The sequence below is a fragment of the Myxine glutinosa genome, chromosome 3 (assembly GCF_964187855.1).
Source record: "Myxine glutinosa chromosome 3, kmMyxGlut1.1, whole genome shotgun sequence".
Taxonomy (NCBI): domain Eukaryota; kingdom Metazoa; phylum Chordata; class Myxini; order Myxiniformes; family Myxinidae; genus Myxine; species Myxine glutinosa.
The window spans coordinates 181,175,826-181,199,467 of NC_136263.1; the positions used below are offsets into that span (position 1 = coordinate 181,175,826).

Below are 23,642 nucleotides of genomic sequence, written 5' to 3' on the forward strand. Positions count from 1 at the left end.
GTTCCGCCCCCTTTTTCCTCAGGCCGACCGCATGGTTAATGGTGGCGCTTGAGCGAGCGCTAAGGCAGCGAATGCTGCTGGCAAAGCGCATAACGGCGGCGCTTGGAGAGGGAGGGCGCAAAATGGACGAAATGAAATGGGACCTACTCCTTATTTGATTGAAACAACGCAGATTCAACTATTGGAAACACGGCCTTAACTAAAACACATAATAATGAAATAACTGGAATTTTGAAGGTGGCCTACGTGTTGCTTGTGGACTAACTAAGGGTGCTACCTTTATAGTCCATGAGCCAGATAAAATTTGACTACCAAAAAAGAGGGCAAATCGCCACTATATTTTTCAGTTAGCCTTACATATTGCATGTATGAAAAAATGTGATGGACATTTGAATTCGGTAGCTCAACCCATTTTGGCGGACATTTTCCAAAATGGCCGCCATTTTCATATTTCATCAATTTTCATATCTCATAAATTTGGCCGTAACTTTTAATCGGCTGGTCTGAGGCACATGCACCCTGCATAAGATATGTTCAGTATGTCATTTGGCATATTTCAAAGTAAACTAAAAGGAAATTTGTTCACTACCTGTCGAGATAATTGGGAAAATATGTAAAAAATGTGTAATTTTCACGCAAAAATGCTCAACTTGCCCAGATTGGGGAAGGTTGAATAGTTTTCATTGCTGGCTGTCATTAATTATTTAATTAATAGGCTGTGCGCTTGTGGAGAGTTTCCCTGTGCCAGTGCATTTTGAGGGTAATTTACACCCAAAAAACATTCTTCAAATCCGTAAAAACGGAATGAAGAATAAAATCTATAAGTTGTGTGTTATATATAGGGACATTTGCAAACAGAAATTTTAACGTAGAGCCATTTTATGTTACTTCAGGTGAAGAATGATATACGTTTGATTGCAGTCATTTCATATATATGATATAATAATCCACTTACCAATGATGGTGTCTGTTCGTACTCTGGTCAGGCTTGTATCGTCTGACTTCTGGGAGTTGTATGCCCCTGGTTGCTCGTCATACTACCCTTGTTGTTTCACCGCTGACATCATCAGATGGTTGCCAACTGTCACTGGACGTTTTGACCCATTTGTCTTTATGCGGCTTCCAATGGGGATCTTCGCGACGATACCATAACCAGCATGACGCCCTCCCTGCTTGCTCTCCTAGTCTGCGTATAACTGTCCTCCTCTGCCTTCCTCGAATACCTAGCATTTGGCACATCCTCTAAAATGACTGCGCAGGGAATCCGTGACAGTCCACCTCCACAGGGAATAGTCATGTCTTCCAGCCCCTCTGTTGACACATCTCCATCAGCTCGGCGTACTTGGCACTGTTCCTCTCATAGGCCTTGTTAGGGATATTTTCCAACAGTAGTATATAATAGATGAACCAAAAAATTCAATGTCAGAAGAGAGTCACAAATTTTAATTCCCGAGGAGGACAACACTTTCTGTCTTCAAGAAATACACAGCAAGAAAACAATGACCCTCATCAAACCAAGGAGAGCATGGTACAATTCACAAAAACACACAAGGAAGATTTACAACAAATCCTAGATCAAAGTCCAGAGTGAAAATCCTGGTACAGTAGGGATGCACAAAGAAATATCATACTAAACACCAGCATGCACAGTATACAGTTAACATACAGAATCAACCAGCCAAGTGAAGTATCCTAAGTACAGCAAACCAACATCTTACAGACCCAGTGCTAATCCTGGTTATTTGGTCATTCGTTCTGATTTTTTTAACATTTCAAGTGGGAGGAGCAAGAGGAGGGGGGAGGAGCGAAGAGAGGGGAGGAGAGCAGTAGGATTGGTTGGGAATATTTGGGTGGGAGGGGACAAGTGGAGGGGGGAGGAGCGAAGAGAGGGGAGGAGAGCAATAGGATTGGTTGGGCAAAGTTTGGGTGGGAGGGAGTAGGTGTCGAGGATGAGGTTGTCTCCCGCTGAGAGCAGGTTTGCATCCCAAATTCTTTCTGCTTTTCCATTGTCTCCTGCAAAACACCTGGAGCCCTGTCTCTCTAATCCCTTCAAGAACATCTGAAGGTCATTCTCAGTGAAGTGGATATATCGTTTACTCATTTTTGACACGACAAGAACAAAGACCACTTACTTTATTTCAAAGCACATTTTTAAACAATATTTCCCTTAGTCACAACCAAATAATTACAGCGCCTCCATTATTAAAACTATACTAAATGATTTACCATTCTGTGGTTTTATCTGTAATTCATTTATTGTTTGATGCAAGGGTTATTATACCATATTACGAATTAACACACTAGTAACATGGGTTTTTTGATAAGTCATGTTAAAACTTCAAAATAAAACAGTCACTTCAATAGCTATGGCAATCCCCATCCTTTTTCAATCTGCAAACTCATCTTTTCCCTCATAAGTCAAATCCTACTGCAATCCCACAAAAGATTTTACTGAGAAGCCGAGAGCCAGAGAGGGCTAGCCTACATGGATTTTATACTTTATTATTTCCGAACCGTTGTTCAGTTTAGCTTTGTTTTAAAACTCAATAACATTAAGTTGAGGATGGACTTCAGAACTACCATCCCCCAGAAGTCACGTAGGCAAAGGTGGGAGGGGACACACCCTACAAATATTTACATCGAATTTATGAAACAATGGTAGTTTGCCAGACCTCGAGCTGAAACGATTAAGCCTTGATAACCCAGCAAATCGCCCCAAAGAACCCTGGTAGACATTGTGGCTACAGTTGTATTATTTAATTATTTACCAAGAAACAATATCTTTTCTCCAATAAGACAAACTCGATCCAACCTTACATTATTTGGAAAAACCCTATTTGTAATATTATTTCCCTCAGTCATTTATGACAATATGTGCTCCGCCATTGCCTCCACTAAGAATTTTTACTCTTCTCGAGCCACGATTCTGGGCAGTGCCGGAGATAACTTGCCAACTGCAGTAACTCCCAAATTCTGGATGGAAACCACAAAAAGACACCTGCAGACTAGGAATGGAGGGTTGAGCCTCATAGAAATTGCTTGCTTCATAAATTTACACTTCCACAGCCTCCTCGCAGCCTTCTTCCCATGGGACTGCTATCTATCACGATGATGATCTTTCGCTGAGTTGACCAGATAACAACATCTGGCCGAAGGGTTGTATGCACAATATCTGGAAAGGCTAGCTTCTGGTGCAAGTCCACCTGCATCTCCCACGTAGATCCATCTAGAAGGCACGCCTTTGATTGATGAATATGTGTAGGCCTCTGATGTTCTTGCAGACTTTATATGTAAACAATGTGTGTTCAGTCATCATCGCTATCCGACGAAACGTTTTCAACCTGTAGAAATTCTTCTTCGTCATTCACCATGTTGGAGCATGTCAACAGCTTGCAGGCTTCTGTACATTTGAGTGCATTGATAATACATGTGCAGTCAGATGGCCGGCAAGATCGAGCACACTTGCAAGACAGGAGACTTATCACGACCTCTGGAGCTGGGGAACCTGTCATCCACTTTATAACTGGAATGCCGTTTCCACTTGATGTCCATCCATGACCTGCGATAGGATTGGGAATGTCTGGGGAGTTAATCAAACTACGTCTCCAGATAGCAGCCTGGTAGTTTGCTCGAAGTGTGTGTTGTCGAAGTGTGTCCTCACATGGGGGAAGCTGTCCGGACTCGATTTCCCCGCTTCTGCTACGGAACATTTGGTATCGTAGCTCGTTTACTTCACTTATTTTAGTGTTGCGGCAGTAAAGTTGGCATGTGAAATCTTGAATGACATTGAATAACTCGTTTGAGATGTCCCAGTTGTTGCCAAGTGACACAAAGGCTTCTCTGAACTTCTCATCGCGTAGGAGAATTTTCAACGCTTTCAACTTTCCTTGCCCAGCAAGTGAGCTGACAGTATCACAGCCACCCACCCACATCTCCCCCGGATTATGAAGAATCTCAAACTCTCAACTTTATTGGTATTTACCACGATGACGCTGAAACACACGGCTTGTTGTTCACTTGCTCATCTCGCAGGCATTGGTTGATGTTCTCTGCTTTTACTGCGTCTCCTCATCCGGTCCAGCGACTCCAAGATACATGGGATATTCATATTTACAAGTAACTCCCTCCATGTTAAACTCCCAAAATCCAGTCTCAATGCCCACCTGCACTCTTTCGTTCCTCTTATCTCCCGTTTGCGGAATCTCTTTCTGGAGGAAGTTCAATCATCCTCTTCCCTACTGCTACTGGGATTGAAGCAGGCGTTGCTCCACCATTTTGGGACATCACCCAGCACCGTCATCCCTCCCTCCTCACGATACTTTTACTCCCCTCCCTCCCCACGATACTTTTACTCCCCCCCCCCACCCCCCTCCCCATTAACCCAACCCACCTATTACTGGCAGGTTGTGCCCTAATGTGTCCCCAATGTTAGGTGTATGACCTAACACGAGTTAGGTGTATGACCCCATTGTTAGGTGTTGTTAGGTGTTAGGTGTATGTATGTGTGTGTGTATGACCTTTCTTTTTTCCCCACGGTTCCTCGCTCTTTCATTTAAAAAAACGCCTTTTGTAACTTTCTCTTGCGTACATAATAAATAGATGCTACGTACGCATGGAAGTTCCTTGCATGCGCTTGTTTAATTTCTTTCTTGTCAAAGATGTCGAACCAAATAAACAAATCAAACGTTTGAGCGACCTGACGGAAAGAAACACCAGGGGGCAGCAAAGAATGTCGGTTAGGCTAATCGAAGCAGGAGTTTTAAAAAGCGTCATGGCGACTTGGAACGGGTAAGAAATGTCGGCTTCAGAGTGCGATCACGATGCGGATCGCGTTATCACCGAAGTGGGCGAGGCAGGACAATCACATAGACCGAGTGGGGGCCGAGATTCATTCACTCAAAAGGGTGGCCGCGTCTGCGTGTGTGTGCATGTATATGTGTGTGTGTGTGTGTACATGTATATGTGCATGTGTGTGTGTGTGTGTGTGTGTGTGTGTGTGTGTGTTTATGTGTGTGCATGTATGTGTGTGTGTGTGCATGTATGTGTGTGTGTGTGTGTGTGTGTGTGTGTGTGTGTGTGTGTGTGTGTGTGTGTGTGTGTGTGTGTGTGTGTGCGTGTGTGTGTGTGCATGTATGTGTGTGTGTGTGTGCGTGTGTGTGTGTGTGTGTACATGTATATGTGCATGTATGTATATGTGCATGTATGTGTGTGTATGCATGTATGTATGTGTGTGTGCATGTATGTATGTATGTGTGTGTGTGTGTGTGTACATGTATGTGTGTGTATGTGTGCATGTGTGCGTGTGTGTGTGTGTGTGTGTGTGTGTGTGCGTGCTTGCTTGTATATGTGTCTTTCGTGTGTGTGTGTGTGTGTGTGTGTGTGTGTGTGTGTGTGTGTACGTGTATATGTGCATGTATGTATATGTGCATGTATGTGTGTGTGTGTGTGTGTGTGTGTGTGTGTGTGTGTGTGTGTGTGTGTGTGTGTGTGTGTGTATACATGTGTGTGTGTGTGTGTGTGTGTACATGTATGTGTGTGTGTGTGTGCTTGTATATGTGTCTTTCGTGTGTGTGTGTGTGTGTGTGTGTGTGTGTGTGTGTGCGTGTGTACATGTATATGTGCATGTATGTGTATGTGTGCATGTATGTGTGTGTGTGTGTGTGTGTGTGTGTGGGTGTGTGTGTGTGTGTGTGTGTTTGTGTGTGATTGTGTGGGATTGTGTGTGATTGTCAGCGGGTCCCACTCACCCCCACTGCGCAGAGATTGCCGCGTGCGCCGTGTTTTAACAGCACAGCGCGAGATTCGCATTAATGGGAACGGGGCGTAAAATGTGCGTCTCACGACTTTCAGGCAGTTTCCCACACCCCTAAACCCCCCGCCGATAGCCCCTCCCCCCTCAATTATTCTTTCTGCGCGTGTTGCCGCCATAATTCGGGCCTTGTCCCGGCCGTAGCGGACAGCACGAGGCTAATTGAAACTCGGAGATAGGGCTCGTCGAGTCGCCTGCGTAAGACTATGAGCCACATGTGACGTGTCCCAGAGGATGTCCTGTTCCTTATACTGTTATAGCATTTTGAAGGAGATTAATAGCTCGTCTGTTTCTTCAAAAAAAAATTGTTTTGATCGTGTTTTCTCAGCGAGAGAATTGGGCGGTGTATTGTGAGGCTTTCACCCGAAGGTGACGTGATACGTGTTTGGCGTGAGTACAAGGTTGTGGAAAGGCTTGTTTACCCTTGCTGAGAGTTACAACAAGCGCGAGAGCGGATTTCTGATCGTTCCAAACGGGCCGGTGCCATGGCAATTAGAGGACCTCGTGCTTTCACCGCCCAATTCCTTTTATGCGGGTGTAAACTTGCGGGACCGTCTCATCATCGAAGCTCGACCACCTCCGATAAGCAAATAACGAGGTGTGTGGAATAGTTTGAAGAGAAACGTTCTAATGCTGAGGTTGCGGAGGATGTTTGCCTTGCAGCTGCGGCAGCGAACGTTTCTCCGCGATTCGGTTTTATTATTCACCTCCACAGGAAAAACGGTTGAACCCCCTTCGCGTTCAATGTTAATGGCGCGTTTCCTTTACAAGTGACATCTTGGAAACTCCAGTTTCGCTCCAGTCCGACCTCTTCAAACATCGCCTCCGTGGACATTCCCCTGTGAAGGGGCCATCTACATATTACGTACGTGGTTGAAGAAAGGGGAGTGAGATAAACAGCTTCGGCTACAGCAGCGAAGAACTAAAAGGGTTCTGGGAGTTGAGGTTGAGAGAGGAAAAAATGGGAAGTAAAGGGGAGATGAAAGGGGTGTTTGGAATTTGGAATAAAATGAAAGGAATGTGTGGGTGGAATGGGAGGTCTAAATATTGGAATTTTTTCAAACCTTTTGCGTTGGTGGCTTTTTAGCCGTGTCGCAGACGCTGGTCATAGAGTGCCCTCTGCTGTTGTTGTTGTTCTTCTTCTTCTTCTTCTTCTTGTTGTTCTTGCAGGGAAGACAAAACCTCAAAGCTCCACCCATTCTGGGAACCATAGCTCCACCCATTGTGGGAGAGGCTTCATATAAAAAATATCCACCATTTTATTAACTCGCATAGCTTTGAGGCCTGTTTTGTAGGCCCGTGGTGTCTTGCTCTCTCACACAGTTTTCTTTCAAATCAAATTCGATATATCATTTCATTTTTCACAGTCGCTAACATAGTTTTAGACTTGGTTGAAAAAAAACGGGAAGAAAATCCAATGAAAGTTGCCCTTTATAGAACGAAATGAATTCTCAAAGGCCTGTAACTTCAAGTCCATTGAGATATATTTTTTTAAAATCGCGGCATGGTCAGTCATACACCGCCCGAAATAGCAGACGGGAAAATGCCGAGATATATTGTTTTTTTTTTAAATCGCGGCATGGTCAGTCATACACCGCCTGAAATAACAGACGGGAAAATGCCGAGATATATATATATATATTTTGTTTAAATCGCGGCATGGTCAGTCATACACCGCCTGAAATAACAGACGGGAAAATGCCGAGATATATTAAAAATTCGTCCATTTGATGATAATCGTCACGATGAAATATTTAATTTATACGTCGTCACAATAATGTGGAGAGAGGAGATAGCTTCGTTCACGTGTCGCCACATATGGGAAATTGCCGAGATATATTTTTTTTAAATCGCGGCATGGTCAGTCATACACCGCCTGAAATAACAGACGGGAAAATGCCGAGATATATTAAAAATTCGTCCATTTGATGACAATCGTCACGATGAAATATTTAATTTATACGTCGTCACAATAATGTGGAGAGAGGAGCATAGCTTCGTTCACGTGTCACCACACACGGGAAATTGCCGAGATATATATTTTTTAAATCGCGGCATGGTCAGTCATACACCGCCTGAAATAACAGACGGGAAAATGCCGAGATATATTAAAAATTCGTCGCCACACACGGGAAATTGCCGAGATATATTTTCACTTTGCACAAAAATAACATCAAGTAATCGAATCAATAGGAATGTCCTGTGCCTATAACATCGACGTTATAGGCACAGCTGCATCTAGGCATTGTGTAACATCGACGCGGCTTTTGTTTTAATTAAAACTTTTTGTACTTGTTTATTTTTAGCTTTATCGACCCGGATTGCTCCAACCAACATGATTGCTCCAACCAAAGGACTAGCCCCGCTTAAAATGAACCAACTTTTGGTTCACGAGTTATCAAGTGACCACTATATTCGTCATATGTGTGCGTCTGTCTGTCTGTGTGTCTGTCTGTCCGTAGCATAACTACACGATGATATATATCATCCGATCTTTATGAAACTTGGGTGAGAGGTTGATATCATGATCTATTTGTGTCCTGCCCAGAGTGGGCGTATTGCGCCGTAGAGCCACGCCGGAAAAAGATGTCTTTTTAGGGGGTAATCGAGTTCAAGCTACATCTTCTCCGAGGGAGTTGGTGGAATCTGACAGGGGTTTCGGTATTTGGTTAGGCCAATGTCATGTGTCTAGCCCCAAGGAGCTCGATTTTTCATTTTCACCCCAAGGTCAAGGTCACAAGGTCACGAAATTTAGAAAAGTCGATTTTTGATGGTTTTATTACATTGTTCGCTTCCTGATAGGGTGAAATGTCATACATGATCTTATATTATCACATACATCATGAAATACATGTTTTCCAACAAATTTCAGAATCTTTGACCTTTGACCGTTGAAGGTCACAAAGATCAAAGTTTCAAAGTTGTCGGAATCGAACCGAATTTTCGGTATTGTGTAGCTAACTAACCTCATAACTGATTATACATTATTTTCTATCTCATTTCAAGGTCAGTAACCTTCGTTTTGACATTTCAAGGTCACAAAGGTCAAATTTTCAAAGTTGTCGGAATCGAACCGAATTTTCGATATTGTGTAGCTAACTAGTCTCATAACAGATAATACATTCCTATTTATATATTTTCAATGTCGGTTTTGACCTTTGTCATTGAATACCGCTCGCTCGTGAACCCTCGTCGTCTCCTGACTTGTCATAATCTTAGTCGTTTTAGGGTTTTTTGATGATGCTGAATCCATTTTTGACACTTTTAAAGTGACATACACATTCATTGACCCACTGTCATGGGCAAGGTCAGGGAGGGGGAGAGGTGGGGTCTTCTGTCAATGGACCCCCGAACTGTAATTACCCTGCGCTTATCTTGGGTAAATAAGAAAACAAACGTGTCCGACATTATGTGTTGTTTGGGGGATTTTTTTTGTGAAGATGAGTCAATAAATGACACATCCCAAGTGATCTACACAGTGTATCATCAAGGGACCCGACTTAAACTGAACCGTCTGATGAGATAATCCAGCGATTTTTGCACAAGACTATATATGAAATAAAAACTGAAAATACCAATCACAATGTACACCTTTATTATTGGGTTTGGTTCACAATTAAATCCAACGAGGATGAAAAACATGCTTTCCGAGAATTGTTGTAAAAATTGGCAACGTACCTTCGGTTTGTCCTTTTTTGATAAACTCGGAATGTTTTAATTTACACAAGTACATCGTAATATTAAAAATAAAAATCCAAACCAAGAACGTAATTATTTATCATCCTCATCCTTATCCACATCAATCATCATCACATTAAACTGTTTGCTGATTTATTCATCATCCTCATCCTCATCCTCATCCTCATCCTCGTGGGTATCATCCTTAATTACGTTTCCACAATCACTGCCATAGCACTTGCAGAGAGAAGTGCAGGGAAGTGTGTTGTTGAAGCAGCTGCACCTACCTTTACACCCTGATTTACATGCACATTTCATCAGTTCAATCACAGCTCGAGGGGCGGGCAGGGCGAGACACCTCACTGGAACCTAACATTCCAACAATTTTCTTCAATGGGAGGAAAAGCTGGACATTTGGTAATGTATGACTTATCGCGCATGGCAATGTAATTTGCACGTGTGATATGTGGTAGTAATGCTTCAGTCACATTTGGCTCGGCGGCCGTAGGGTCTAAAAAATCTACGGCCACTAGCAATTATAGGGCGGCCGCAGTATTTCCACGGTCACACAATGTAGCAGTCACATATGTTTTTATTTTTCGGGTAGCCGCACGGGGTATTTAGAAATTGTGGAGACCGAAAACGTGGGGGTGCCGTACGGTCTTTGATTTGATGTCGCACGGTGACCTTAGGGCGTCCCTGCGGCGGCCATAGAATTTTCAAGGCAGACGCAAGGTAGCCTCAAGGTGCCCGCAAGGCGACCGCAGGGGGGCCCTAAGGCGAACGTGCGGCCAGACGGACGGTAACGAGTGGGTATATATACCAGTTCTTTTTCATATGTATATCATATCTCATATCTGTCATATAGATTGTGGACCAGGTTATATACAGATGGCGCTGGTTGTTCCTCAACGGCAGAGGCTGGGCTACCTGCGCATGCAGCTGAGGCGGGTGCATCGAGAGCGAGATTACCTGATTGCAGCCCTTTTCCTGGAGGAGCAGCGGCTGGCCCGACGGCAGCGAAAAAGGAGGACGATGTGGGTGAAGCCCTGGCTGTTGCGGCGTGTCACCCTGGGCCACGACGACAACCTGATGCAGGAGCTGATGCGTGAATCCAGGGGTGACTTCAAGGCATTCCTGCGTATGGAACCTGCAATGTTCCAGGAGATGCTGGCCCGTGTCGCTCCCAGAATCACAAAAAGCGACGGTGCAAGGCCCCCCCTTGCGCCAGGCCTGAAGCTGGCCATAACACTCCGGTTCCTGGCAACGGGTGACTCCTACCACTCGCTTGCATTCAGCTTCAGGGTGGCACATAACACAATATCACTGTTTGTGCCCGAGGTGTGCGTTGCCATCTCTGAAGAGTACCGGGACGAGGTGTTCGTGACCCCCTCAACTCCTGATGGATGGAATGAAGTTGCCCAGGTCTTCGGGAGGAGGTGGAACTTCCCTCACGCTTGCGGGGCCATTGACGGCAAACATATAAAGATAAAGAAGCCATCGAAGTCAGGCAGCGTCTACTTCAACTACCAGGGCTTCTTCTCAATAGTGCTGATGGGGATTGTGGACGCAGACTATCGCTTCCTTTGGGTGCATGTGGGTGCGGAAGGAGCTGCCTCTGATGCAGGGATTTACAACCGGTCTTCCATTGAACCCGACCTCCGTGAAGGAAGACTTGGTTTCCCTCCCCCTGAGCCCCTCCCCAACGACGACCACGACGTGCCATACTTTTTCATCGGGGATGACGCGTTCCCCCTGCGAACATACCTGGTGAAGCCCTTCTCCCACAGGAACCTCACGCACGACGAACGCATCTTCAATTACAGGTGTTCCCGTGCCAGGAGGGTGGTTGAGAATGCTTTCGGCATCCTTGCCAACCGTTTCCGGTGCCTCCTCACCACCCTCATGACCACCCCCGAGACATCCACCAAGATCACCAAGGCGTGTGTGATACTTCACAACCTGATGCGGAACCGCTTTCCCAACCTGCAGAATGCCGACCTTGACGGGGAGCAGGCGGACGGTGTGATTGTCCCAGGGGCATGGAGGGATGCAGGCTACCTCGCCGACATGCAGGGTGCACTACGTGCCCCCAGGGAGAACCGTGCCGGCAAAGAGCTCCGGATACACCTCAAACACTATTATAACAGTGCTGCCGGCAGCGTGCCATGGCAGGAGGCAGCTCTCAACTGGTGATTTATTATAATTGGACCATCAAATGAACTTTATAGCCATAACATCTGACCTTATAATAACCTGTGAACTAAATGTACCATGTGATCCCACTTGTCAAATAAAGTATTTAAAAGTTGAATATAACCCAGTTTGTTTGCTTTATCGTTTTATCCCACAATAAACAAAGAAACAGACAGCAATAATTGAACGATAAAAGAAAAATATAAAACCCATAAATTAGACACTTAAATCAATTTTAGCAATGAAAATTTCCATTTATAAATAAAGGGAAAATTTCCCTTGAAAGTTTTAATTGCCCAATTGTTGGTTTTTATTTTCTGTTTCTTTAATAATTATGATGCTTCCCTGTGTCTTTAAAGTGATCAGATTAAAGTAATAGTGTAAATATTCACTCTATTGTGGTATTAATTTTTAACTTTCTTTCCTATTTTCAAAGGTATATAAATAATTATATTATGGAAGAATTAAAGACCAACACATAAATCAAGTTTCAAAGCCCATAAATGGCACCATTTTATTAACTATAACAAAAATAACTAACATATCATATATATAGTAACAGCAACATATTTATATTAGTCTCCATCAGACTCGGACTCAGCGCACGCCTTGTCTGCCTTGTCTGCCGGAGATGAAGTGTGGGGCCTCATTAGACCGCTGAGCAAGGACTGGTCCGCGCTGGTGCCATGGAGGCCGAAGCTGCTACCACCACTGAATCCCGAGAGGCTCAGTCTGTCCCCCAATGCAGGGGTGCGGAGGGCCGGGAGCAAGTCTTGGTCCCCGAATATGTTGCTGGTGCTGGGGATAGTTGGAGCAGAGGTGGGGCAGGCGGGCTGCTGATGCTGCTGCGGCTGCTGCTGCTGCTGTTGAGGCGACTGGGTCTGTAGACACAAGAAAAATGCACATTAAATAAAGGTTCTATATAAATAGTACGTTTCTGAAATAAAATCTTATATGTTTTACATAGAATCATAATTTACTGAGTTAATTTCTTTATAAATTTCTGCAATAAAATATTTTATGTTTTACATAGAATCCTGATTTGATGAGTTTATTTCTTTATAATAACTTACCAGCATTTGGGTGAAGGTCTGCTGCCGCAAATACCCTGGTGGTTGCTGCTGCTGTTGTTGGTATTGGAACTGTGGCTGGGGCTGGAACTGCTGGGAAGGGTGCTGGAACTGGCCCTGGAATGAGAACTGGGAGGCCGCGGGCTGGGGCGGGTACATGGCAGGTGGAGCTGGGGTTGGAGCCGGACACTGCTGACTCGTACTTTGCCCCTCATCTGTTGGCTGGTATCGCTGGGAGAGGGCCAGGGTTTCAGTCTGGAATTGTCAGAACTTCTCCTTCGGGCAGTTGCGCACCACCGTCTGGAGCCAGCTGCCCCACGCCTCTCGCTCATCTGGTTCTCTGCTTGCAGACTCTTCCAACTGGGGGGAAAGAGAAAACAAAAAGGAAAATTATCATAACTGTTTCAATCCAAATTTAAAAAAACATAAGACTTATGACACATGACATTTAAAAGTACAGTTTAGGTTATCATTAAATCGGTTATAATTTACCTTTTTCTCTGTTTCCCGGTCCCGTCTCCGGTTCTCCATCAGCATATCGTGGAGGAGCTCCCCTACGTCGGGGGTGATCTTTGCGGCCTTCTTCCTGCTCATGCTGGTGCTGGTGCCCGCCCTGTTCCTGCTACTGTGGTGACTGTCGGCACTGCTCCCCCTCGTCCGACTTTCAGACCCTCTGTCATGGTCGTCAGTGTCGTGTGCCTCAGAGTCGTGTGCCTCAGAGTCGTGTGCCTCAGAGTCGTGTTCCTCAGAGTCGTGTGCCTCAGAGTCGGGTGCCTCAGAGTCGGGTGCCTCAGAGTCGGGTGCCTCAGAGTCGGGTGCCTCAGAGTCGGGCGCCTCAGAGTCGGGCGCCGCAGAGTCGGGCGCCTCAGAGTCGGGTGCCGCAGAGTCGGGTGCCGCAGAGTCGGGTGCCTCAGAGTCGGGTGCCGCAGAGTCGTCCCCCACATCTTCATCTTCCTCGTCCTCGTCCTCCACAGCAACCTGAAGCATAGGCAGAGAAAAGTGAATATTAGGTACATGCAACACTCAGGATGTTCTGTCAGGGACTGAAAAGCAGAGGATCATTTGCACACAAACAAATTCAATGCCGATGCTTACCCTTCCCAACTCCTGTCCCTGGGTCCAGGGCTGAATCACCTCATCGAGAAAGGCCAAGTTCCGCAGCTTCCACTGCTGTAGGCTGGTTAACTTGGAGGATGCTTGCCCCGACTTCCCCGAAGAACCGGCCCGGTTCTTGAGTTTGCCATAGGCAGAACGTAGGTTTTTGAACCTCCTCTTGATCTTCTCCACTGCAAACAAAAAATAATCACATTAGAATGTGTCAGAGGAAAGTGAATATTATGTATTTACACAATGGAGGATTTTTTTCATGATACTTGGACAATTGACAATGAAACTACAATACAAATCAGTAATTTAAGAATTACAGAAATGAGGAAATGGGGAAAGTACTGATAGTGGCAACTATGTACCAGGATTAATTTCACTACTCACCAGTCCACTTAATCTCCTTGGCAAGCTCAGCCAGTTCCGCCTCCTTCAGCTTGGTGTTGCGGTACTTCTCATGTCTGAGGTTGTAAAAGTAGGGATGGGCCTCGTAAAATTCGACAATGCGCTGGAGTGCGGGAGACTCATCCTCATCCTTATCCTCTCCATCAGGGTCATGGTCCTGCTCAGGCTGGGTGTCTGGCTCCATGGATGGCTGGTCCTCTTGCTCATCCTCATGGACTGGGTTGGTCTTTTTCTTGGCACCTTTCCCCTTGTCCTTGGTTGATCGCTTCTTTGGCGGCATCGTGATGTGTCTGGTCTGAGCTGCTGGTGAAATGTGATGATGTGTGTGGCAAACACCTATACTCCGATCTCTAGTGGTAGCGCACGGTCGACGCAGACTGCCACGGAGGCCGTACGTAGGACGCACGGCGGGCGTAGGGGAACCGTGCGTCGACCCTGCGTTGCCCGCAGGTAGTCACATAGACCACAAGGCCACCGTACGGTGAACACAGGGACGCCTTAGGACGACCCTACGGCGACCGTGGAAATAGTGCGGCCGCCGTAATTTTTTGGGGGTTGGCCAAATTCATTTTTCATTGATAAGAGCCTACGGCAGCCGCACGAATAACGCAAGCCCACCGTACGCCCTACGTACGGTCGACGTGGAACACATCTACGTCATGGCTACGGCTTGTCGAATTGCTACGGCCAACCTAGAAATGAAAAAAGTTATAACTCCGCGCTATAATTCCACGGAGACCCCTACGGCCTGTAAAAGATAGCCATATGCCCTAGGGCCACCCTGAGGCCACCTCAGAAACTCTGCGGCCGCCGCATGTTTCTGTCAATTTAGGGGGGGTACGGCCGCCGTATCCTAGCCATAGAGCAAATGTGACTGAGGAGTAAGGCAGCACGAGTAGGAGGTAACATCTCTCCCTCCAAGTTCTTGGAATGAAACATTTCCCATCTTAGAGCTGATGGGGTTGTGGGACCTGCCGAGCAGTACAGATGAACTGCTCCAAACCCTTGACCTGTGGTGGCAATTCGCCATTGACCAGGACACTCGGAATAGGACCTTCACCAAGCACCCTGAAGTAGTTGATTGCTGGGTTATCTTCTTCAAGCTTCATGTAGGCACCAACCCATGTCTTCTTGGAAATACCCACAAATTTCCCACCCCGGTCAGCACCGGTGAAATTGTGGAGTCCAATGAGTCCTTGGCATTTGTGAAGTCCAATTACTTGCACTCTCTCTCTACCACATCAATTTCTCTGTGTTTTGTGCCCTTACCGGTCAAGAACCTGAAGCGAGTTAGAGCTCCAAGTCGACCATGAGAGATCAGGTCAAGAAGAAGCGTGAGAACGTCAGTGTCTGGTGACCAAACGCATATCTCTCGCCAAGCGTTCTCGGCTGCAGATGACAGGACTTGGTGAGGAATAAGCGTATCGGCCTCTTTGTGTGAATGTTCTTCTTCAAAGTCGTGGCCCTTTATCTTGTTGCTGGACACAACGACCAGCGTGAAGGCCCTGTTATCGGCAAAGTTTTCAAGCAAACCCTGGGCGAACATGGTTGTCAGTGTACTTTTGGTCTTTGAGGAAGATAGAATCTTTTTGAGAGACCTGGTGAGCTTCATTTCTTGGTGTTTGTCTGGACAGTCGGCTGTAACCCATCTTTCTTCTTTGGTTGATGCTTCACCTGATGATCAGTTCGAGTATTTTGGATGAGGAACTTGCAAGCGACATCAACAACTTTGTCTACTTCTTCATTGTGAATTCCAGAAACTTTGAGGACATGACGGCCAAAGAGGAGATGAGTGAGGAAGAACTGGAGTAGCGGAGGATTCTCAGTCTTCAAAGCTACCGTTGAATGACCAGTTTGGGTACTCCATCATCTCCACTCGTAGAATGTTTGCCATGCTCTTCAAGTGGTCAATTGTGTTGTCATTATCCAGCACCGCAGACCGAAGTTCCATAGCAATGCTCGCTGCTGTTGGGAGGACGGGATTGTCAGGCTTATTTTTGCGGAGCGATTTGACAAACTGGACATTAGGAAGTCGTTCAGATATCAGTTTTTTCAGATGCTTCCGGTAGTTTTCTGTCTCATTAACCTCTACCTGATACCTCTTCAAAATTGACAAGTATGCATCATTCACCTCAGCCATGTTTCGGGCAACATCATCGTTGGAGAGGGTGTTCTGAATGGAGAGGAGCAGCTGTTCATCACATACAGAGTGAATGAGCTGGGCATTACTGTAATCTAATGGAGCGAAGGTGCGCTTTGCATAACTCGAGCATTTCCTATGATGGTACTTTTCAAGAGCAGAAGCCTCCCTGGCGCTCTCTAACTCAGATACACAAGTTCTTGAGTCACGGTCATCTTGAGTAACACGGTCATCTTGAGTCTTGCATTTTATCTCCTGGAAGTTTTCACCCATGTTGTCCGAAAACACGTGATGAAGAGGTCCTGAAGCATCATTAGGACCAAAGCTGCAGGACGAGAACAAACACACCTGTACCTTTGGTGTGGTTTTTGTCCTTGAATAATTATCAGTTGCACTGGAAGGTCGCCCAGGCCCTCGAGAGGAACATGCAGGGGAATCAGGCCAGGTTCGTTTACCTCTGAGCTTTTCAATCACACTCTTGTTGACGATGGGTTTCCGACATTCAGTGTGACCACACACAGATTTGCGGTCCGCTTCACTCAAGGTACCTAAACGGTCACCAAGTTGTTTCATATCAAGCTGACCCAAAGATAATTGTTCATTACAGCAAACAATTAATTCATATTTTAATTATTTTAATTTTAATTTTTAATTATTATATTAATGCAAATTCAATCATATTTGGATTATTCACCAGTCGCTTGCTTGGGGTAGCATCCTCATTGCAGATGATGCACACACTCCTTGACATGATGATTAGATGTCTCACCTGAAACTGGAAAAAAACAAAAGCATGTTCCAAAAGTTCCTCATAATAAAACAATATTCCTAGAATTGGTTCATAAATCAGTGGAGATAGACATGAGTTCAGTCCCGGATTAGGGGGGGGGGGAGGTGGGATGGGCTCCCAGAAGACAGGGGGCTCCAGAATGAGATCTAGGGACAGGAAAATTTGAGCCCCATCATTTTTCAACATCTAGACTCCAAATCAAATTGAAAATGCAAAAAAAACGCAATTTTTTTAGCTCACAACTCCTACGGGATTACACTTCATACCACACTATGAGGTCGTATAGCAAATAGGATAGTTCAAGGTTGGCGTGGACCTTTTATTGTATTTATTTTTTTAAAGCGTACGGATGTTGATGAATGTGGAACCGCCTCGATAATATTTGCGCAGTGATATTTGGGACGGTTACACAGCCATTTCAGGACATGCTCTGACAGTCTGACGTCATCATTTGTAAAATCAATGTCACTGGATGTTCTTCTAGTGGTCCAAAAATATGAAAATCACAAGGATGCAATCTCGATTGCATTGGTAACTAGATGGTATTCATAGAACGAGCAACGGTACCCGCCCTATGGGCGGGGCTTCAATTGGGAGGCCCAAATGTAAATGAAAAATATCAGAAATTGAAGGTTTTTTTATTTTAAACGATTCATATAAACATCCGTTAAATCATATCAGATGCAAATCATCAAAATCTAAACAGTATCTTTAGAATTTCAATGAAAACCACATCACTGTTCATATCGGTAAATATTATTCCATCGTGTTTCAAATCGTGATCGATACACTATGATCGTGATGATCGTGATCGTGAATCATGATCGATAATCGTGTTCACAATCGCTTTGTCGTATTTGGTACACGTACTCCCGATACGTGTGCCAAATTCCCGATACGTGTAACTGTACCAAATGAACAGTTAAAATGATTCTGAGCCGATAGCTGTTACGGCCTTGGCAAGATCGATGGAGACATGTTGCTTTCCCGGATGCCGCACAAACGGCTGCACCGATCGCGCGGCACCCGGGAAAGCAACATCGTCACAATGAGAACAATGAACGTTATGCGAACGCGAATGTTATGCGGGAGTCCAAACCTGAGAATTCTGGAGACTAAAGCTGAAATTGGGAAAACTAAATAGCCTATTTTACTCCTGGAGATCCCAGGATTATCCACCCAAAATATCTTTGCGATCGGTTCAGCAGTTTTTACGGTACCTTCGAACAGACAGACAGACGGACGGACGGACGGACATTTGGTGAATTATAGTAAGATACTTACCCTGCGCAGTCAACTTGTTGCGAGCCAACTCTTCTGTTTTTGAACATTTTTTTCCTTTGATCCAATATGGCTGCCAGACCACGTGAGCAATGACATCATAAATTTATATTCTCGAAATAATTGTTGCATAGATCATGCTCAATACATTTCAAACTGATCAGACTAAGTGTTGTCCCTGTCGAATTATGACGTCATAATTATGGCACCATTGCCGTCATCGTTTACAACACCTAATCCTCATATGGAGTTCTTTACAATGAGCCATGTTTCAATTTTTTTCCATGCAGTGGTTTTGGAGATATAGAGGTGCAACATTTTTCGGTTTTTCCAAGATGGCACCTGTACCACATGAGCTATGACGTCATGATTATCAATAAATATTCGAAAGGAGGAAGTGCTCCTATGGTGAAAATTTTGTGTCCATCAAACCAACAGTTGCTGAATTTTATTTAATAATGATCGGATAAGTGTTGTACTTGTCAAATTATGACGTCATAACGAAGGCACCGATGGCATCATCATTAACATATCTTATTCCACATGGGGAGTACTTGACAATGAGCCAGGTCTCAATTTTTTCCATAGAGTGGTTTCAGAGATATAGAGGTGCGAAGTTTTTCCAAGATGGCGCCTGTACCACGTGACCTATGACGTCATAATTATCAGCAAAGAAATATACAGGCAGAGGCGCTCCTATGGTGAAAATGTCATGTCAATCGGACCAACGGTTGCCGAGAAAATGAATTTTTAAAATGCAGACACCAACGGCACACGTACGTCCGTAACTGAATGCTTAACCCCGGTTTTAGCTTCGCAAGCTTGGGGTAATGATGGAAGAACTTGACAATCTACCCATAACTAAACGGAGAAGTGTGTGCGTTGTTGTTTGTTATATCTCCATATTCGGTTTCAGAAGGTAGAACGGAGTTCTGCCACCTCTCAAAGTATCCACCTCCATTTCAGTAAGGGATCACGATTTCATGGACCAGGCTGTGACATTTTCTTGTCCTCAAAGTTTTGTTCCGAGGTCTCTTTTTACCACCGTTACGGATCCCTGGGGCTGGCTGGATGGCCTAGAGGTATGCACACTCACCTCAGCCGTCTAGTCTGGGTTCGAGTCTCAGCCCAGCTATAAACTGTCCTGGTGTGTCACAGTCTGGGTGATTCTTCAATGTGTGCACCGTCTCTCGGATAGACGTTAAACTGGGTGTCCCATCTCCCAGCATTAGTTCGTGGATACTTGGCCAGCTGGATAAAGGCATAGGACAGTTGGACCTTGGCTTATGGCCCCATGCTTGAAGGGGCCCCACACCTAAAGCTTCGGCATGAAGCCTTCGCCAATCTCTGCATAACTGAATTTGAGTAGACAAATAGATCATTGGATAGACAAATAAATAGATAACTAGAGAGTTCAGAGAACACATTGCCCTGCACTATGCTCAAAATACTGTAACTGCAGCACACAAAAATGGCCTTGAGCCCCGCAAACCCTCAACCTGACCCTGGGTGGACATTAAATATCCTTCACGAAGAGTCGGTGAGCTATTGCTGGCACCATGAACAAAGTACAAATTCCTGCCCTAACCTACAGGGAGAACTTCCTCGGCGGCATAGCAGCACCCTGAGCCAATGATGCTACCCCGCAGCCTTGTGCTGCATACAAATGAAGAAAATCGAGCCCTGGACAGGTTCCATCCACAGTTTGTTGTAGCAATATTCCCAGAGATCGTCAAGATCTCCATAACGTTCTTATCATTCCTGTTGCTCTCATTTATCACTGGTACAATGTCGGTGTTCTTCAACTTCCAAGATATTTTGACTTTAATCTTGTGATCTTAGTATTTGGTCATTTCCTTGATTTCTGCGTTGTTTAAGCCAAAATTGCTGGGTGCTGATTCCTCATTTAGCCATGTTGTCTTTTCTTTTTACGGCGTAGCCCATGGGGCAAAGCCGTCTAGAACAGTGTTTGTATGTATGTATGTATGTATGTCCCCTCAAACGTATAGCAATCAGAGCAACTCCCACGGTAAACCCTCCTTTACGTTCTGAGCCAGCACCTCCATCACAGCTACAAATAGTAGTGGACTTCGTACCGACCCCTGATGCACTCCCACCTTCACCTCAAACTCACCACTGTTCCCGTCCTTCGTCCTTACAGCTGTGCACGCTCTTTTGTACATTGCTATCACTACTCTGATCGACCATTCCTCCACTCCTAACTTCCTCAATGCCCATGTCACTACATCACGTGGAACACTATCGAATGCTTTCTCCAAAATATAATATAATCCAGGTTTTTTAATACAGTGGTATTGTTTTCATAATAATAATAATAGCGTTAATACTAATAATATAGTAAATATAATCGTAACACTGCAATCCCTTTGTCATTATTGCAAAGTTTCTGGATTGAAGCGGTGTATGGTTGGTCGTTGTTGACTCGAAACATAGAATAAACTAATAAAGGCTCGCCATCGGGCTCACCTCTGTGCAAAACAGCTGTTCACCACCATCTCTTATCTTCCGCATCCAGAACCTTGATTTTTTTTTTACCCCCGTTAATACACCCCAAATCCACCTCTTTCAATCTCCAATTTCTTTCCTGAAATTCCTAGTTGTGTCAATTTGTTTTTTACCGTGTACCCCTTCCGTCCCTCCCCTCCCCCCACCAGCCCTCTCTCGCCCACAGATCTACCGACATCCCTGTTCTCCACTGTTGTTGTGCTTGTATGTTTCTCTCTCTCAACCCCTCTTGTCTCCCGCTCCCTTCATTGTATGTTTTATGGGTCTGTGCCTATTCTCGTGTGTAATTTGTTAGCTCTTACATGAGCCTTGACTCTGTATACAAAAAATATATAAAAATAAAAACTCGCCAGTATCGTGCATGTGTCTCGTGGTGAAAAGAGTTTAAGTTTTGCAGTTTTGTTTTTAGTTAATTTTAATTTATATTTAAATTTAGCAAACGAGGGCGTTCCAATGTCTCAAAATGGATTCATATTGACTGTCCATTGTCCAGACACCTTGAGCTCCCTGTATCGCACAGTTCGGTGCTGGGGTTCTGCCTCTGAGGCCTACGTGGTTCTGCAGTAACCGACCCTCTGATGGTCTAGGTGCCGGCGAGGTGCACCCTCCCTCCCATGCCAGCGTGGACTGCGTGCCCCTGTTGGTTGATGTGGTGGTTTTTGTGACGTTCGGGTTCATGACCTTTCGGACTGCTCTTGCAGTGGCTGGGAGGTTTCTGGCGGTGGGTTTCATCGGCGGGGTTTTCAGTAAGGATCGTGATGCAAGAATGCTTGAAAACTTGCAAGTCGTGGATGGTGCCATATTCTTGGCTCTGCATTTTGCCTCCGCGCCCGTGCTGTTCTTGGGCTGCTGGCTATACGGGAACTGCCATGGATTTCGACGGATTCAGATCCTGGCTCCACACCTGGCTCTGTGTTGCACACCTGCCTCTCCATCGTTTACCTTCCTCTGCGTTTCGCACCTGGCTCTGCGTTGCATGCTTTTCCTTGGTTTTGTCGGCGACACTTTGGATCTGCCTTGGCATCACAGAGGGGCACTCCCTTCCTGCCACGGCCGCCCTCCCTCTGCTCATGACTTGATCTGCTTGCCATCGGGCCCACCACCCTGCTCATTCCCTCACCCCTCCGCCCGCTGCTTGGTCTGCGTGTGGACCTTGGTGTTCTCTGCTGCGTGTGGACCTTGGTGTTCTCTGCTGCATGTGGACCTTGGTGTTCTCTGCTGCGTGTGGACCTTGGTGTTCTCTGCTGCGTGTGGACCTTGGTGTTCTCTGCTGCGTGTGGACCTTGGTGTTCTCTGCTGCGTGTGGACCTTGGTGTTCTCTGCTGCGTGTGGACCTTGGTGTTCTCTGCTGCATGTGGACCTTGGTGTTCTCTGCTGCGTGTGGACCTTGGTGTTCTCTGCTGCGTGTGGACCTTGGTGTTTTCTGCTGCGTGTGGACCTTGGTGTTCTCTGCTGCGTGTGGACCTTGGTGTTCTCGGCTGCGTGTGGACCTTGGTGTTCTCTGCTGCGTGTGGACCTTGGTGTTCTCTGCTGCGTGTGGACCTTGGTGTTCTCTGCTGCGTGTGGACCTTGGTGTTCTCTGCTGCGTGTGGACCTTGGTGTTCTCTGCTGCGTGTGGACCTTGGTGTTCTCTGCTGCGTGTGGACCTTGGTGTTCTCTGCTGCGTGTGGACCTTGGTGTTCTCTGCTGCGTGTGGACCTTGGTGTTCTCTGCTGCGTGTGGACCTTGGTGTTCTCTGATGCGTGTGGACCTTGGTGTTCTCTGCTGCGTGTGGACCTTGGTGTTCTCTGCTGCGTGTGGACCTTGGTGTTCTCTGCTGCGTGTGGACCTTGGTGTTCTCTGCTGCGTGTGGACCTTGGTGTTCTCTGCTGCGTGTGGACCTTGGTGTTCTCTGCTGCGTGTGGACCTTGGTGTTCTCTGCTGCGTTTGGACCTTGGTGTTCTCTGCTGCGTGTGGACCTTGGTGTTCTCTGCTGCGTATGGACCTTGGTGTTCTCTGATGCGTGTGGACCTTGGTGTTCTCTGCTGCGTGTGGACCTTGGTGTTCTCTGCTGCGTGTGGACCTTGGTGTTCTCTGCTGCGTGTGGACCTTGGTGTTCTCTGCTGCGTGTGGACCTTGGTGTTCTCTGCTGCGTGTGGACCTTGGTGTTCTCTGCTGTGTGTGGACCTTGGTGTTCTCTGCTGCGTGTGGACCTTGGTGTTCTCTGCTGCGTGTGGACCTTGGTGTTCTCTGCTGCGTGTGGACCTTGGTATTCTCTGCTGCGTGTGGGCCTTGGTGTTCTCTGCTGCGTGTGGACCTTGGTGTTCTCTGCTGCGTGTGGACCTTGGTGTTCTCTGCTGCGTGTGGACCTTGGTATTCTCTGCTGCGTGTGGGCCTTGGTGTTCTCTGCTGCGTGTGCAAGGGACTTCGTGTTTTTCTGCGCAAACGCTGTGGATGTCGCCAGATTTGTGGGATGGAGGTCGGGGAGACGGTCAATGTCGCAGCCTCCATGGCTTCTTCAGTCTGGTTAAACTTCATGGGGAGGCTTGGTACAGCTTTATTTTATTTTTTTCTCACTACACCTTATGGTGCATTTGTTGTGCACCACTCTGGGTCTACTCTACCCCAATTGATTGTTTTCATCTACTTCATTATTTTGATATT

The 23,642-nt window shown here is 45.9% G+C and overlaps 2 protein-coding genes across 5 annotated transcripts; one reads left to right on the forward strand and one right to left on the reverse strand.

Annotated features, from left to right (window-relative positions):
* The first annotated feature begins 6,172 nt into the window (after nucleotides 1-6,172).
* Nucleotides 6,173-11,806, forward strand: LOC137423004 (uncharacterized). 4 transcript variants are annotated; one of them, XM_068109748.2, is made up of 2 exons: nucleotides 6,173-6,674; nucleotides 10,356-11,806. In XM_068109748.2, the coding sequence occupies exon 2, from the start codon at nucleotides 10,379-10,381 to the stop codon at nucleotides 11,681-11,683; it is 1,305 nt and encodes a 434-aa protein (XP_067965849.2). In that variant the 5' UTR covers nucleotides 6,173-6,674; nucleotides 10,356-10,378; the 3' UTR covers nucleotides 11,684-11,806. The 4 variants fall into 4 exon arrangements, with proteins under 4 accessions (XP_067965849.2, XP_078630912.1, XP_067965851.1 ...); XM_078774786.1 differs by having other exon boundaries at nucleotides 6,189-6,674; nucleotides 10,406-11,806; XM_068109750.2 differs by having other exon boundaries at nucleotides 6,200-6,407; nucleotides 10,406-11,806.
* Nucleotides 11,807-14,058: 2,252 nt separating this feature from the next.
* LOC144891387 (uncharacterized) lies at nucleotides 14,059-17,106 on the reverse strand. The gene is made up of 2 exons (XM_078774787.1): nucleotides 17,097-17,106; nucleotides 14,059-14,562 (listed from the first exon to the last, which is right to left on the reverse strand). Exon 2 carries the CDS (start codon nucleotides 14,540-14,542, stop codon nucleotides 14,237-14,239), a length of 306 nt encoding a protein of 101 aa, XP_078630913.1. The 5' UTR covers nucleotides 14,543-14,562; nucleotides 17,097-17,106; the 3' UTR covers nucleotides 14,059-14,236.
* Between the last annotated feature and the right edge of the window lie 6,536 nt (nucleotides 17,107-23,642).